The sequence below is a fragment of the Oncorhynchus masou genome, chromosome 1 (assembly GCF_036934945.1).
Source record: "Oncorhynchus masou masou isolate Uvic2021 chromosome 1, UVic_Omas_1.1, whole genome shotgun sequence".
Lineage (NCBI taxonomy): Eukaryota > Metazoa > Chordata > Actinopteri > Salmoniformes > Salmonidae > Oncorhynchus > Oncorhynchus masou.
This window is the reverse complement of record NC_088212.1, coordinates 69167380-69184304: the sequence shown is the minus strand read 5'-3', so window position 1 is coordinate 69184304 and position 16925 is coordinate 69167380. Positions and strand designations below refer to the sequence as shown.

At 40.8% G+C, this 16925-nt stretch overlaps 1 protein-coding gene across 4 annotated transcripts in view; it reads right to left on the bottom strand.

The window, feature by feature from the left end:
- Window positions 1-16925, bottom strand: part of LOC135549327 (DNA-binding protein RFX7-like) — a 44161-nt gene that overhangs the window by 15032 nt on the left and 12204 nt on the right. For all 4 annotated transcript variants that reach the window (XM_064979333.1, XM_064979340.1, XM_064979335.1 and 1 more), the window contains exon 2: window positions 10071-10104. In XM_064979333.1, coding sequence (XP_064835405.1) covers window positions 10071-10104 — 34 coding nt within the window. The remainder of the gene's footprint in view (window positions 1-10070; window positions 10105-16925) is intronic.

Genomic DNA, 16925 nt, shown 5'->3' with positions numbered 1-16925 from the left:
AATCCACCAAGATACGTTCCACAAAGGCTGACAGGTTGCCTTCTACTCCAACTTGAAGAGCATGAATAATACAGAAACGTTTTCTGTTTAAAATTATCCATTCTTAGTCTACTCTCCACTGAGTGAAGTCAGGTGCTTTCATTGTTTCTGATGTAGTAACAAAGAAAGCTAAGTGTTTTGTTGTACAATGTAGGACATTTTGAAGCACCATCAGTGTAAAAATGTTAATTAAACAGTTTTGAAATGTAAGACAAAGACTCTTCAGTTACAGTGAAACCTAAAAGCATGGACACATGTTTTGGTTTAGTTTAGGAGTTTTAGTTCATTTGACATTTGGCAATGTGAAACCAACTGGACCAAATACATTCACAAATAATCAAACTTATTCAAACTATAGTTCAAAACTGTGCGAAAAACACAACACACAATGTTCAGGAACAAATACCCCCCACACACAAGAAAACAAAAACATGGATGATCCTGCAAATGAGATTAGGGATGTAAAGGAGAGATTACAAAATCCAGGAAGAGAGGGAAAGGGGTGGAAATTGCCACAGAGAGAACCACTGATCTTGATGAGGTCTGGTTCACAAGGATCCTGGATGCGTCCTGATAAACAGATCAATGTGGACGAGTGTCAGGATAAACAAAATTACACAAAAACATTCAACCTCTTGGATTCTGAATGTTTCTAAAACGTGTGTGTGCAGTAAATACCACAGGGTGTTAAAAATCAACACAGGGGGTCCTCATCCCTGCCACAATGACAAAAGCCATGAGGAAATCTCTTAATGAGATCAAACAAATGTTTCCAACGAGGGGACAGGGTTAGTGTGTGGTCTGAGTTCGGTTTGCTAGAATTCCGACTGTCCAGTTCCCTTTTTTAGGGCAATGTGAACACTAAACTTCCCAGGTTCCATTGTCATTATTCCCGCACCACACACTAGACTACTGCAACACTGTTTCCCCAGCCATAAATCCTCACATTGGTGCCACAAAGAGAAGATGGTGATGTGCAGGTTCGCAGAAAATATGTGTGCCGTTTTTGGATATTGGACACCGTTTTGGGATATTGATTTTAGCGCTTGTCAAGGATGCACAGAAATCCCAAAATGTGTGTGGAGTTTTTAGTTCAGATTTGTTTGAAATGTGATCTATAAGCTAAGAGAGCTTCATAACTCGATTGTGTGGTTTGAATAGTGTGAGAAGACATCATGAGACATATGATATCCATTATTTTAAAGAGGACTATATGTGAAAACCCCTTAACAGAAGACCTTGAAGGAACATAAGGATAAATATGAGGTGATGGAGCCCTGCAATATCCAGAGGGGGTTGTTGCAGCTACCATGGGACAGTGTTATAACTTTACCAAACACTGATACCTGCTAACCTAACAAACAGACAGTCTTTGGGGGTGGAAAAAATGCATTTTAAAGTTCATTACTTTCTATTTCTTTTTAGACAGTTATTTGCAGTTAGTCAAATAATGCTGGAGGCAGACTTTTCCATGTGAATTCAGATGATTAGGGTGTCACACAGACACCTTCGACTTGGGTCGCTGGGCTACAGCCCTATGACATGTTTTACAACACATCAACATACATTAACTGAGAAAACCGTTTCAGTATTTGGAAGCTATTTCACTGAGTGACTTTGGAAGACATGCCAAAAATTCCACACCAAAACAGAGGAGGTAGCCTAAATCTGGTATTTGTATTTTCAGGGTTTTGGGGTGGGGGCAGAGGGTCTGGCACGTGCAGCACTGAGTCGCACAGACGTCGTGACAGAGGGGCTTTGGGGCTGTGTCACGCCATGATCTGATCTCCACTGCTTAGTGACCACCTCCACTCCCGCCGGGCATTGCACTAGCAGCACTACAACAGCAAGTGGCCACACATGCCACAGTTAAGTACAACAGTAAACAAACAAGCAAGCACTGGATCACGCTTGCACTCTTACTCACTGTCGGTTTCTTGCTTAAACCTCCCTCTCAATCACACAGACAAGCTTTGAAACGTGCTGGCGCACACACACACTTAAGTCTCCGTGGATTGATGGGGAATTTAAACATTTTATGGTTGAGGGAGGAGGCAAAGGGAATGGCAAATAAGTCTGCCTGCACAACCGATTGGCAAATGTATTGCAAATTGATAAATCATGTGACTAAACTGAATAAAAAGAACAAGAAACTACACTATAAAACAATGACAAAGAATGACAGTAAAAAGCTTTGGATCCATAATAAATATAAAACACACACACCTAAGCTCAGCTGTGAAACACAATACACAGACGCAAAAAATAAACAAAGCACAATCTGTATCTCACCCTCTCTCTACCCCAGTACTACGATGGATAATGCCAGTTGAACCCAACCCAGTTCAGTGTTTGGAGGATGGCTGGGCCCAGAGCAACAAACAGGAAACAGCCCTCTCCAACACGCTGCTTCAAAGGGAATAGGGAAGATGATAGGGCGGGGCAGGGGTGATTTAAATTCTGCTGGAGTAGAAGGCAGCAGACGAGAGACTTTGGCTCCAGGCACAACTCCCCAACACGGAGCGGGAGGGCCCTGCAGGGGGAGGAGCAAGCTCACACATCATGCTCTGGATTCTTGATGAGCTGCACCGTAGTGGAGCTTTTGCACCAAAATAAAAAACATCCTCATCTGAAGGGGCCATGGTGCCTCTGTCTACTACACAATACTCACTGTTTTAAAACAGTAACCAACATGTGGTACGATTATTTTTTCTAGCACCTAATTATTCTTTTTTTTTTACAGAAAACAGTTCAGAGGCAAACACTGAAATTAATAATGTTTATTTAACATGAAGCTGTGAGTGCAATGCACTATTAATTCAAGACTGATTGATGGACCACGGCGACAGCATCTAAAAGCAGAAGGGATACAGACAGTCCCATGGCATTTCAATGACCCAACCAACCCCCCATAAAGGAAGTCATCGGAGGTAGCAATAATCCGAGGAATACCTAATCCGGGGGCTAGCAGAGCGGAGCTGGCAGTTAAGCTCACGTAAACAAGCTTTTGTTTAAATGGTGTCTGCCAGACCAGTGCTTTACATTGTGGTGCGGACTGCAGTGGACAGCCAAAACAGCCTGAATGTCCAGAGCAGCATCTATGACACCAACATTATGGAAAAGAGTTAAACACCCAACACATGACCATAAAGAGAAGCTCTAGGTGCCATAGCAAGGAGGGGACAAACATTCACACACACACACAACACAGAGATGTTGACAAACATGTCTTGACGGCATGAGTGCAGAGCCAGACAGCCATAGGGTCTGGGGGGGGGGGGGGGGCACAGCGCCGGCAGACTGAGATAAACTGAAATCCCCTTGTCGTTAACCCTTTCCCCTGGACTGGCCTCTGCTAGCGGAGTGGTCAGCAGCCCCCATCAAACATAGCCACAGCGTACATACACACACACACACACTGCTCCCCACCCTGTTCAATTGGTTTCTAAGAATAGACGCAGTCGCCCCTCTGTCTTTTCTATTCGCCTCTTTGTTGCTAGGGGAACGGGAGCTCACCAATGGCGAAAGTTATCAGCCACTGAGCAGCGTAAGCGATGGGGGGGGAGAAATAAAAATGGATCACAGACAGACGTCGTGGAGCCAACTGGACTCTCTTTTTTAGAAGGAGAGTCTCATGGAGTGGAAGAGAGTAAACAGACACGCTGCTCTACGTTACACACCCTCTGTCAGACAAAGGAGCAATGACTACTATTGGTCCTTCACTGGCGGAGCACAGGACATCACACCCTGCTGCTGCCAGACAAGCCCCACTACTTCACACAGCACACTTCCAAAGTGGAAGTAAGGACAAGTCTATGTTTTTCAAATACTCAAACCAGACTACAATGAAAGACCAATCAATACAAACTCAACTATGTTTATATGGACAGGGTTGGGGAGTAAAGGATTACATGTAATCAGTTAGATGTAAGAGATTACAAAAAAACTAACTGTAATCCGTTAAATTACCAGTACAAATATTGTAATCAGATTACAGATACTTTAAAAAAAAAACTAGATGATTACTTAGAGGATTACTTTTAAATTCAGAAAGGATGTTTGTGAAAAAAAGAAATAATAATAATTTTCTCAATGACATTCAAATCAGTATTGAAGAAAGGTGCAAGTTAATGTTCGTTCCACCTGAGCGAGTCTGACAAGCCTGAGACCACATGATGACACGCCAAATGTGTGATGGATCGCGGAAAAGTAGCAGGAACAGACTTTTGCGGGCTACAGTCCAAGCTGTCTTCCAATGGTGCGACTGCTGTCGGCATCCAAAGATTATCCAACTTGAATAAACGCTTGTAGGTAAGGATGACAGCAGTGGTTTAGTCTACGGCAATACGGATATTGATATCTACATAGCGTATTGATGTGAATTACACTGCTACTCTCGCATTTAGCCATTTGTGCCTTATGGATTGTGGTTGTTGTGGATGGCTGTTCAAATATAAAAATATGTATTTGAACCCAATAATGGTTGAATTCAAGAAGTTTAAGCTGATTATCAATCATTGGTTTTGAAACCAGCGGACAGAGTAAAAATAGCTGCACAGTGCGGATCCAAGCCTGTGGAATACAAGTTGGCTTTTTTTCTCTTCGGTAGTGCTCAAAGCATGCCATTCCATGAGCACAGCATTTCTTTTTCAACTCGAATCAATGAGCCCAATCAGATCTCCATGACGACAAAATCATAAACAACAGAGTAGGGCTGGCTAATAACTCCTTAGTTTTGGGGTCATGCTCAGTTAAACAATTTGGTTCATTTATACTTCCAAGTCCTAGTCTGAAGATCAAGAGGTATAACATTTATAGACTTTGGTAGACTTTGATAGACTTTGGTTTTTAATGTAAAGATATAATTTAATCATATTATATGTAGTAGAAAGCGATGGGTTTGAAGAAGCCTTCATAACCAATCCATAAAGTAAAACTTTACATCCGTATGTGGCCAGCTATGTAAACTTTAACATCGATTTATCCTGCAATAGATGTCGTTCAATTGGTAACATACATTTTTGTCTTCTTCTAATGCCTCTTAAGGGGAAAGTAATCTTAAACAGAATGGAATCAGATTATATTACTGAGTTTGGGTAATCCAAAAGTTACGTTACTAATTACAATTTTGGACAGGTAACTATTAAATAACGGATTACATTTAGAAAGTAACCTACCCAACTCTTTGGGGCAGCAGGTAGCCTGGTTAGAGTGGTTAGAGTTGTTAGAGCGTTGGACTAGTAACCGAAATGTTGCAAGATTGAAACCCCGAGTTGACAAGGTAAAAATCTGCCGTTCTGCCCCTGAACAAGGCAGTTAACCCACTGTACCTAGGCCGTCATTGGAAATAAGAATTTGATCTTAACTGACTTGCCTAGTTAAATAAAGGTAAATTTAAAAAATGAAATATGGATACCAGTAGTCATCACTGCTTGGAAGTACAAGATCCCTCACTGTTGGCAATGGTTAACTTTCATTACCGCTGGTAATTAGTTCAGTATCAAAGTTTTATCCCATCATGCAAGTGATAGTGATTGAAATAATTACGTCGTAACTAGGCAGGCTTTGGGAAGAGGACCTGTGTCTTCTGTATTGGGCTGGCCAATATGGCCTAAAAATCTTCTCGATTATGGGCGATTCACAATATATATGTCTATTTATTTGTTTCATCTAAATAAGCTTTGATGTACAATTAAAAAGGTAAAATACCTTGCATTTCAAAAAGTCAGGAATAATCTAATGAATTCTGGGCTTGTAAAATTACATCTAGGCAAAATCTAAGCCTTCCACAACCATAAGACCCACTAATAATTGAATTATTTGATTAAAATAGTTGTACCTTTTTTTTGCAATAATCACTGATTTGGATTTCAAGTCTAGGAAAATGCCAATTTTGTTACAAATGTAACCAGAACCATGCACATCCACTCATAATGACCAAATTCTGGTAGCAGGCATTATAGAACATTAACACGTCTCATAAACAATCTCAAGTACAAGCCTACGTGCTTGAGATGGTAGCCAGCTAATCTTTATATTTAAAGTCTAGAGTACTTGGATCTATTTGCTTGCTAACAAGGTAGAACAGTTGAACTGTTATGAATACACCCTCCGGTCCGTCTCCAACTGTTTGAACGACATAGCCTGTTCACTTTGTTTAGATGTTAAAATCAAGTGGCCTACCTGGATAAGATGCTTATTTCTCAGAATGAGAATGAGTTGCCAGTTCCTTATATAAATGTGTATTTTCATGCTCATTGAACATTTTTAAAAACCAGACTAGACAGCTAGCACATAACAGTATGTGACTAAAATGCTGCTAGCAGTAGGTGGTACCGCAATGTCTCGCACGACATAAACTGAGCATACATTTTCCACAATCATGTTCATTGAGACTCTCGTTTCAGTAGGGTCTGCTCTGTTCGAAATGTTGGGAGTTGAGACATAAAAAGGTTATCGTTAGAGGGGAAATCTATCAATTCTGTTGGACCAAACCTAAAATGCAAATAGCAAGTTGAAACTGCTTGTTGTCAGAGAGGTTTAAGTGATCCTTCGGCTTTGTTGTTGTGAGTGGCAGGGGGAGGGGCTTGGTGTCTCTGGCGAGTGGGAAGGTGCAGTGTACACAGCACTGAAGGATTGAAGGAGATGAGACCAAAAAGAAATGCTCATAAAAACATTGCGCTAAAACATACATTCAAATTAATTCCATATATTACCCAGCCCCACGTCTGCAGTCATTCAACATCAGCCACTTACAGACCTTACATCTCTGAAGTCCATTTGTACTTTGACTGGCCTGGGTCGGAAGACCCGACAAACTACAGCAAACAGCACCCTTCGCAGGGCAAGGGTCCACACTTGGATGACAATCCTAAATGAGTCAGTGTCAGCAGACAGTCTACACTCCCCTGCACCTTCACAAGGCCAAAGTTAAATACCCATCCACCACCATCCATAATCATATATCAGTCCCTTCGGTACCAACAACATCAACAGAACAATTATAGCCTGGTTGTATTCTCACGCCAACAACAACACTATAGCTTTTTGTTGGGTGAAAGACTAGTTCATAAATGGCAGTTACACAACTAGCTATGCTATGTGTCGGCAAAACTGAGCTATGGCGTCAACCCGACAACTTTATTACCGAGTCTGATACCATCTAGGAGAATGAGCTAGACGTGAAAGGAACCCTGATTGGTTGTGTTGAGGCTCAGAGAAACTGAAAGCTATTAGAGGAAACGATAACACACAGGGAGATAAAATGGAAATTAACAGGTTAAGCCTCTGGTTACATTGGCTTGCTACTGTACATGATCTACTTTGTCTCAACCACCTGGCAGATGACCTCTCTCTCACATCATAAGAACCATTAACCTCAGAGTCTTCCAACTAAACGCAAAGCTCTACAGTGAATTAATATTCACACAAAGGGCAGCTATAACTGAGGATATCTGAACAGAACCAGTTCGATATGAGGCCAGACACCAGAAAGAGATGCATCATGCAGACCCTGATGGTAGAAGACTATATATATTACTAAGACATTAATAGTGGAGCGTGGGCTGGGCATTAGTGATTCAACACACACAGAGATGGGTTGCTCCACTGAAAGACTAAAAACGGCCACCTCTCCCCAGAGACCACTCTCACATCTCCATAAGACACAGTCTGAGGCAGGAAACAACCACAGTGTATCAACACAAGTTTCATTACTGATGTGTGTTCTACTTATCACCACCACCGACACATTCAAAGTCTGTAAATGAAAACAGAGGGAGAGAGAACGGTTAATATTAGACGCTAGTGCTTTCCCATGTCCTCTAGAAATCCTTAAGAGGCAAAGAAAACAAAGTCTGTCGGAATTGAAAAACACAAGACCCTTGTGGAATACAACTGAAGGCATTAACCTTTAATGAGCGCAGCTGATGCAAGGTGGCATGTGAGATCGCAACATTTAGCGCCGTAAAGCTGACTGGAGCAGACTGGAGCAGACTGGAGCGCGGGAGCAGACTGGAGCGCGGGAGCTGACTGGAGCGCGGGAGCTGACTGGAGCGCGGGAGCTGACTGGAGCGCGGGAGCTGACTGGAGCGCGGGAGCTGACTGGAGCGCGGGAGCTCATGCGTGTATTGCCGACTCTGGCACCTGCCATAAACATGGAGACTTGTGTGACACTTTAGGGCTCCAGGGATTCTGGATTCTGTACGTAACATTACACGAGACAGGACTTTAACCACTGGGATTGGGGTCCCCTTTCACTGAGGAGAGAGGGGCAAGGCAGGTCAATGAGGACAAACACCCGTTGACCTTATACAGTGGGGCAATTGTGCAAGTTCTCCCACTTAAAAAGATGAGAGAGATGCCTGTAATTTTCATCATAGGTACACTTCAACTATTTTGTCTTTACATGGCTCAGTGAAATCATAGGATAGGGTGAGGTGGCTTGGGGATAAATGTCCTCAGTGATTCCCCATCTTAACAGACATTCAGATAGAGGCGAACAAGGCATCCGCAGGGAGGCATGTCTGAGTCTTATTGCTAATCCTGTCACATTCAGAATATACAGACCAAGATGGCATTTGCATGGCTCTGAAACATAATACTACTTCCAACACCCTTGGGCCCAGTTCAGCTGAGATCTCCCTTCATTCAAATGCCACACACACAAGTGCGCAGGAACGCACACTCACTCACACACACACACACACACACACTTAGCGCATCAGACTTAGCGCATCAGACTTAGCTCAGGAAGTGTATTGAAGCATTAACAAGTGATGCTTTAATAACAATCAGCTTGGATCACCAAGTTACCCAATTGTAAATTAAAAAAAAAAAAAAAAATCACCATAATTTGAAAATAAATTATTTAAAAATCCTACAATGTGATTTTCTGGATTTTTTCTCTCTCATTTTGTCTGTCATAGTTGAAGTGTATCTATGATGAAAATTACAGGCCTCTCATCTTTTTAAGTGGGAGAACTTGCACAATTGGTGGCTGACTAAATACTTTTTGCCCCACTGTATGTGCAGCCTGAGTGCAAAACGCAGGCTACAATGTGGCAGTGGTGGTGGGTGATTTGATTGCTTTGACAGGTCTAGCAGTCTATCCTCAACGTACCTGTTGGTAAGATACACCTCTGACAAGCTGAAGCCCATCCTGCAGTATTGACAGGTTTCCCAGAGTAACTACAGTGTAGCCTTGACCTCTGCTCAGTCTCCTGCCGGCAATGCACTGGATCTTACCTTAGTGTTGTATAGCACCCATCTCTATAGACAGGCAAAATATTTCTATACTTGGTCCATTACAGTACATAGGCTAAATCCTCACGTGAACACACGTAAACATATTGAACTTTCAGGTAAGCCATGTGCCGCAGATGTCAATAGGAGATTTGTGTGAAAGTTTGACTGAGTTATGTTCAAGTATGTCAAGGTGGGTTTTAGATGATAATGTATGTTCAATCACACCGTGGTTGACTGAATTTCAGTTGAAGGCCAGAACCTATGAGCAAAAACACAAAGGGCTAAAAAGATGAGGTGATGACCACTGGTTTGGTTACAACACCAAACACAGATGTAAATCATTTCATCCCATCTTCTGGAGACCATTACAAGCCAAATACTGTGTAGTGTAACTATAGGACTTATGAAGTAAGATTAAATGGGTTAGTGGAGTTTCAGTGAGATCATTCAACGGGACTGAGCAGTATTTTGTCAGCAATAGCTGTTTCATAACAGGGCTACTTTCAGCTCTGACATCAAGGGTGGTATAAATAAGTCAAACATAGGACCACCTGTTTAAATACTACATTCGGAGTAGATGGCAATGCTGCTTCTCTTCATCCTCTAACAGTCTCACAACACCAGCGAGGTGAGATACGCACAGAGATTACATTTCAGACACCTAATTGACCTTACCTTATACTTACCTTAAGTCAAAAACCAACCTTAAACATTGGGGGGAAAGTATAAGAATTGTGAACAGCGCATACATTGTGGTTAAAGGCTTTATGACAAGGAAAACTCACCAAAATATTGTCCACCTTTGACTGTACAGATTTACTGAAAAAAAAGAGAAACATAGGACAAATTAGTATGACAAGTATAACGTGAGCACCATGCATAAACAGGATTTATTAATAAATCATTGTAACCTAAGGCATGAGACAACCCTCCCACACCGCTTCTCCCTGGTCATAACCAATATATCCCAGGAACATGTTGTCTTATGTAAAAATGGATACAGACACTACATAAATGTCCTATAGCACTCAATGCCTATTAATAACACCTCCCTCAGAAAGTCCTTGACAGTCATTGAGGGGACTTCAATCCAGTACCCGGGCCTAATCCATATAAATAAGTACCGTAAGATCTGACTTGACCTCAAGGCAATGTCATACTGCTAGAAACACAGAAAAGAAAGTCAACCTATCATTAATTCATCCCACAGCATATTAGTCAAAGGACCTATAAAGAGACAAACAAGCTCTCTCAGACAGACAGTTAAAATCAAAGAGAAAATGGACTCACTGACTGTTGGTTACAATTGTTCAGACAGCCTGCTACAGTTCCTCACAGTGAAGTGAGCAGAGAGGCTGCTAATGCTTTACAGTCAGAGATTATCGTGGCCCCTTGCTGAGTCCGCCCACTCAAAAACAACACACATCTACTCCCATAGCCTGAATTGACCCAATTTCCTCTCCATAGCCTTCAGAAATATCACGTGATATTGGTGTGAACCACAACACAACTCAAAAGGTTGAGAGATGCCGAATTGTAAAAAATTATCGCTCAGTGTGTGTGTGACTACACATTCTGCAGCTCAAGAGGAGCGTGGTTCATGACACTTCTCCAATTGAACCACATGGTAAATCCCTCTCTGTGTGGCTCAGCCCACATTCAAGTCAGTTTACCTGGACAACATAGTAGGAGATGGTAACTTGGCTCTCATGCAATGGCCTCTCATACTACTAAGAATCAACGCAAGAACTGGTCATAATGAGGCAGGCTGGTCCTATTTGATCATCTACTACAATGAAGGGGCAGAACCTAGGACTTACTTATTTGTTAAGTAAAAGTAAAGGTTAGGTTCAGATGTCAGGTTGTTGCTGTGTGATATGGGGCCAGGTCAGACTGAGGGGCTGTTACTAGGTTACTCAGGGCAGGGCAGAATCAGGAGACTGTTATTAGCGGTGACAGAGAAAGTAAGCTTTAATGGACTGTTACTAGGTGATGCCAGGATTTCTCAGTGTTGATAATAAGCAGGTCTGCCAGGTTCCTCTCATTAAGCTGTTTCTAGGTAAGGCCAGGCAGGTACCGAGAGAGCGCCTCGTTAAGTCATTGTTGCTGTGGGGAGCTGGGAGGGGATTGGGAAAGGGGAAGACAGGATTTAGATTCTCCATGCCATCTCCTTACTGCACATTACTCCAGTTTTAAATGTTCTGCAGCAATTATACCCCAAATTCTGGTCACACAGAGCCCCTGACTGAGCATGACTTAACAAGCTCTGCCTAGAATCACTTAGTCTGGAGTAGAACCTCACTTGGCAGGGTACACAATAATATTGATGACTGGCATTACAAAAGGGGGTTTAGGGGTAAATCAACCTGCAGTATAAAAATGGCACAGATTCTTCTGACATTATTATAAATAAAATAAAATAAATCCTGTGGGTCAGAGTCTGAGTTTGTGTTCCTATAGAACAGCCATCCCTTCCGGTCCCTAAATTCTGAGTTTGGTGATTTTCATGTGAAACATGGACCCATTACTATGCAATAAACGTACGTTGAGACTGAGGAAGTCTGGTTTCTAAACACATCCTGTTGAACCCTGGGCTGGCAGTAGACTAGCGCAGCTCTGAGTAATGAACCCACTCACCCTGCCTATGTTGGCCTAATTCATCTATATCCAAGCTGCACTAGGTAAACTTCAACAAGTCTGATCTTATTATTTTAGTGGCATGCACCAACCACCACAGCTTTGAGATTTACATGATTGATTATATATTTGCAGGATTTTGTCTCTCACAACAACCTTTCAGCCCCTAAGCAGCCAACTGCTGCGTGTATTGAATTACCCTTAGCTACCCAGTTCAGAAACCCTTGAATGATCATCAACTAATGTGCCTACATCTACCACACAACAGGTCTTATTTCAGCCTTTTAATAAATCATTCTGAAACGTTGAAAGAGATAAGAGTCTAAGTCAAAACACAAATCAACATTCGAAAACGATAACTGGTAATATGATATGAAATAATAAACATTAAACCTAAAATGTTACATTAATAGGGACTGTGTGTATCGTTTTTTCCTGAAAAGCACCCTGATTACCAAAGGCAGCAGAGCAGACTGTTTGTCCCCCCCCAGCTGGCCCCTCTTGCACTCCCCTACTGAACGTAAACAACAGTCAGAGCCGCCAGGAAGGGGCAGCCCTGGCTGCTCACTGTCCACCACCCTGCCTCAATATGGCTGCTTCAGGGAGAAAGAGGATTGCCTGACATTCACCTGAATTATCAACGTGGGTAAACCCACGTGGGCAAACATCCTACCCTGTTGAACCTCTCAGATCTCATATTCTTCCTCTAGAGAGATGATGGTGAATCTTTTAAACTGAAGTCTGACATACCATCAGAACAGCCACCAAATTGAGTGTGGAGCAGATACAGCCCACTACAGTTCAGTTTCAACTGAATAGCACAACTGGGAGTTAAAGTTCATAACAACTGGATTATAAATCAGATCTAACATAACTTTCAAAGATTTAAAGACAGTAGGTCAACTGTTAAATATAGCTACCACCAAAGACATGAGACCTCGCTCCACTCCAGTCAGTCAAACGTTGAAAGTCACCATTTACCCACACAGAGGTTTTCAGGACACAGACAGTCTCATGGCTGGTGAAAACTCAGTAAGTACGGGCTTAACTGATTGTCAGTGTACAGCTCTATTAAAAATATATATATATATATATTTAAAGTACAAGCCATCGGGTGCTGAAAGCATAATCTTCTACACACCTTCCTCCCTTTTAACTGGCACCTTGTTTGAGTGTGCAAATACTCCCAAGCATAGGAATGTTGTGGGTCTCCCAACTGCATTAATTAGGAAGAATTAGGGCCGAGCTCATTTAGTCGACATGCTGTTGGTCGACCAAAATGTCTTTAAATCGAGCAGTAGCAAACACTAAAACCATGGTGTACAAGACAACTGTCCGATTTGCGCGTCTGAGTGGACTAATCCATTGTGCAGGCCGTAACAGTCCATCACTCTAAAACATGTGCTGCTGAAATTGTATATGGTTAAAGACAATGGTGCAACATTAATAAACCCCAACCTAATTAAGTCTATAATCAATAGCCTAACTGTTAAAATGTGCCTGGCTTTATAAAATCATCCATATATAATCTATAGAAATAAGAAATCCTGCTTCTGTTGCCTATTTGAGTGTTTGTTTAATAGCCTACTGATTCCGTGAGCACCAAGCAACCACATGTTGGATAATTAGATAGACCATTTCACAAATTAGACTTAAATATATATATATATATATATATATATATATATATATATATATATATATATTTAAGTCTAATTTGTGAAATGGTCTATATATATATATATTTAAGTCTAATTTGTGAAATGGTCTATATATATATATATTTAAGTCTAATTTGTGAAATGGTCTATATATATATATATATATATATATATATATCTATATCTATATCTATATCTATATATATATATATAGTGCCTTGCGAAAGTATTCGGCCCCCTTGAACTTTGCGACCTTTTGCCACATTTCAGGCTTCAAACATAAAGATATAAAACTGTATTTTTTTGTGAAGAATCAACAACAAGTGGGACACAATCATGAAGTGGAACGACATTTATTGGATATTTCAAACTTTTTTAACAAATCAAAAACTGAAAAATTGGGCGTGCAAAATTATTCAGCCCCTTTACTTTCAGTGCAGCAAACTCTCTCCAGAAGTTCAGTGAGGATCTCTGAATGATCCAATGTTGACCTAAATGACTAATGATGACAAATACAATCCACCTGTGTGTAATCAAGTCTCCGTATAAATGCACCTGCACTGTGATAGTCTCAGAGGTCCGTTAAAAGCGCAGAGAGCATCATGAAGAACAAGGAATACACCAGGCAGCTCCGAGATACTGTTATATATATATATATATATATATATATATATAATTTTTTAATTTTTTATATTTGCTATCCTGTAATAAAGGCTTTACACTTTTTGTTTTGTTAGAACAGCATCTTTGGTATTACTTATAATTACATTTTCAGATAAATTATAATAACCCTCTCTTTCTTGATCTCATTATTATTACTATTATGATGATCATTATAATAATAAGTCATGTCATTAGAAGGCGTAGTATAGCATCCTTGTAGAACCACCATTGATCGCGCTCTAGGCCTAAGAGAGCATCCCGTTTAGTCTTAATACCGTAACTTACTTAGGCCTGTTTAAATACTTACAGTGCATTCGGAAAGTATTCAGACAGCAGACTTTCACAATTTGCTACGTTCCAGCCTTATTCTGAAATTGATTAAATTGTTTTTATCAATCTACACACAACACCTCATTATGACAAAGCAAACAGGTTTAGAAAATGTCGCTAATTTATAAAAAATAAAACAGTATTACCTTATTTACATAAGTATTCAGACCTTTTGTTATACGAGACTAAACTGAGCTCAAGTGCATCCTGTTTCCATTGATCATCCTTGAGATGTTTCTACAACTTGATTGGAAAATTCAATTGATTGGACATGATTTGAAAAGGGCACACAACTGTCTATATAAAGGTCACACAGTTGACAGTGCATGTCAGAGCAAAAACCAAGCCATGAGGTCGAAGGAATTGTCCGTAGAGCTCCGAGACAGGATTGTGTCGAAGCACAGATCTGGGAAGGGTACCAAAACATTTCTGCAGCATTGAAGTTCCAAGAACACAGTAGACTCCATCAATTCTTAAATGAAAGATGTTGTAACCACCAAGACTCTTCCCAGTTAAATAAAAGGTTATATTTATAAAAAATAAATACAAACAATAATACATATTACTTTTTTCAGCGGCAGGGACTGGGAGACTAGTCAGGATCGAGGGAAAGATTAACGGAGCAAAGTACAGAGAGATCCTTGATGATAACCCGCTCCAGAGCTCTCAGAACCTCAGCCTGTGGCGAAGGTTCACTTTCCAACAGGACAACGGCCCTAAGCACACAGCCAAGACAACGCAGCGGTGGCTTTGGGACAAATCTATGAATGTCCTTGAGTGGCCCACCCAGAGCTCGGAAATGAATCAAATCGAACAGCTCTGGAGAGACCTGAAAATAGCTGTGCAGTGACGCTCCCCATCCAACTTGACAGAGCGTGAGAGGATATGCGAGAAGAATGGGAGAAACTCCCCAAATACAGGTGTGCCAAGCTTGTAGCGGCATTCATAAGAAGACTCAAGGCTGTTATCACCGCCAAAGGTGCTTCAACAAAGTAAAGGGTCTGAATACTTGTGATCAGTTTTGTGTTTTTAATACATTTGCAAATTGTATTTTTGCTTTGTCATTATGGGGTATTGTGTAGATTGTTTTTCCCCCCCTCAATTGAATCCATTTTAGAATAAGGCTGTCACGTAACAAAAAATGTGGAAGTCAAGGGGTCTGAATACTTTCCGAATGCACTGTGTATAGGCTACTGTATCAATCATTCATGTCTTCACACGGCATACGAGTCATTCATGATTTGAAATGCAATCAAGCATTTTAGTTATAAAATAAAACAAGGCAACCCTTGAAAATAAACCGTTCAATTTCGGCAATTGCATTCACAAACGCATGTGACTGTTTTAGTCTTTGCTGTAATGAAAGGCTTTACAAAAAAATCAAACATTACAACATACTCTCGGCTACGCTTATAATTTATTTAATGACGTCTCTTGATCTCCAGTATTTTTCACAACTAGTCAAAATGTATTCCACACATCTGATTTCCCCTTTACCTCCTGAGCAACCAGAAAATAAACATTCCCCCGTTTAGAGTTTGTCATGTCCTCTGCATCCATTTTGCTGCCATATGTGTTATCGTAATCGGAATTTGCTACAACCAATTTATTGATGTGATGATATGCTATAGGTCAGGCCCTATTGGTCTATGTATTGCGATGCATACACGTATCACGTAAAGATAGCAAGGGTTAAGGGAAAAGGGAATGTTTCCATAAACAAATTAGGGATTTCAGTAACAGAACTTTTCAGTCAGAAATGACTGGTATAAAGAACAGACGACTCTCGGCCCGAGGAAGAATTTTTTTTAGTCGGGGACAGCCCTAACAAGACTGCATACATTTTTTTAACAAGTTCAACAACGAGGAAAGGGTAGAATGTGTGTATCAGGACAAGGCATACACACATAAAACAAAAGAAAAAACAACTTCTCTAGATAGTAGGCCTACCTCCCTTCAATGTGCATGCACTTAAAATAAACTAATAAAATGTCCTTCAAGCACAGAGCCAGAAACAAAAAATTACCCGTAACACATTTTCAATTGACATTCCTGACATTTGTTAAATGTTCTTCTGTTGCCTTTGAATTTACAGGCCTATCTAATCTTCAAATAATGTGATGTGTTCACAGAAATCAAGCCACAATGCTTGTTCTGTTGCGTCGCCGGTTTGTATCAGATTCGCTCCAAGCACAAACCAATTCTAAACTGAATTCCAAAAGTTCCTTGAGAGGAAGGTGAGAACGAGGGGGAAAAGAAACAGTATCTTATCATGCTTGGTGGGAATTAATCCATTAAGGGGTCCTCACCACATAACTAAATGTCCTCCTTTATTTGTTAGTTTAATTG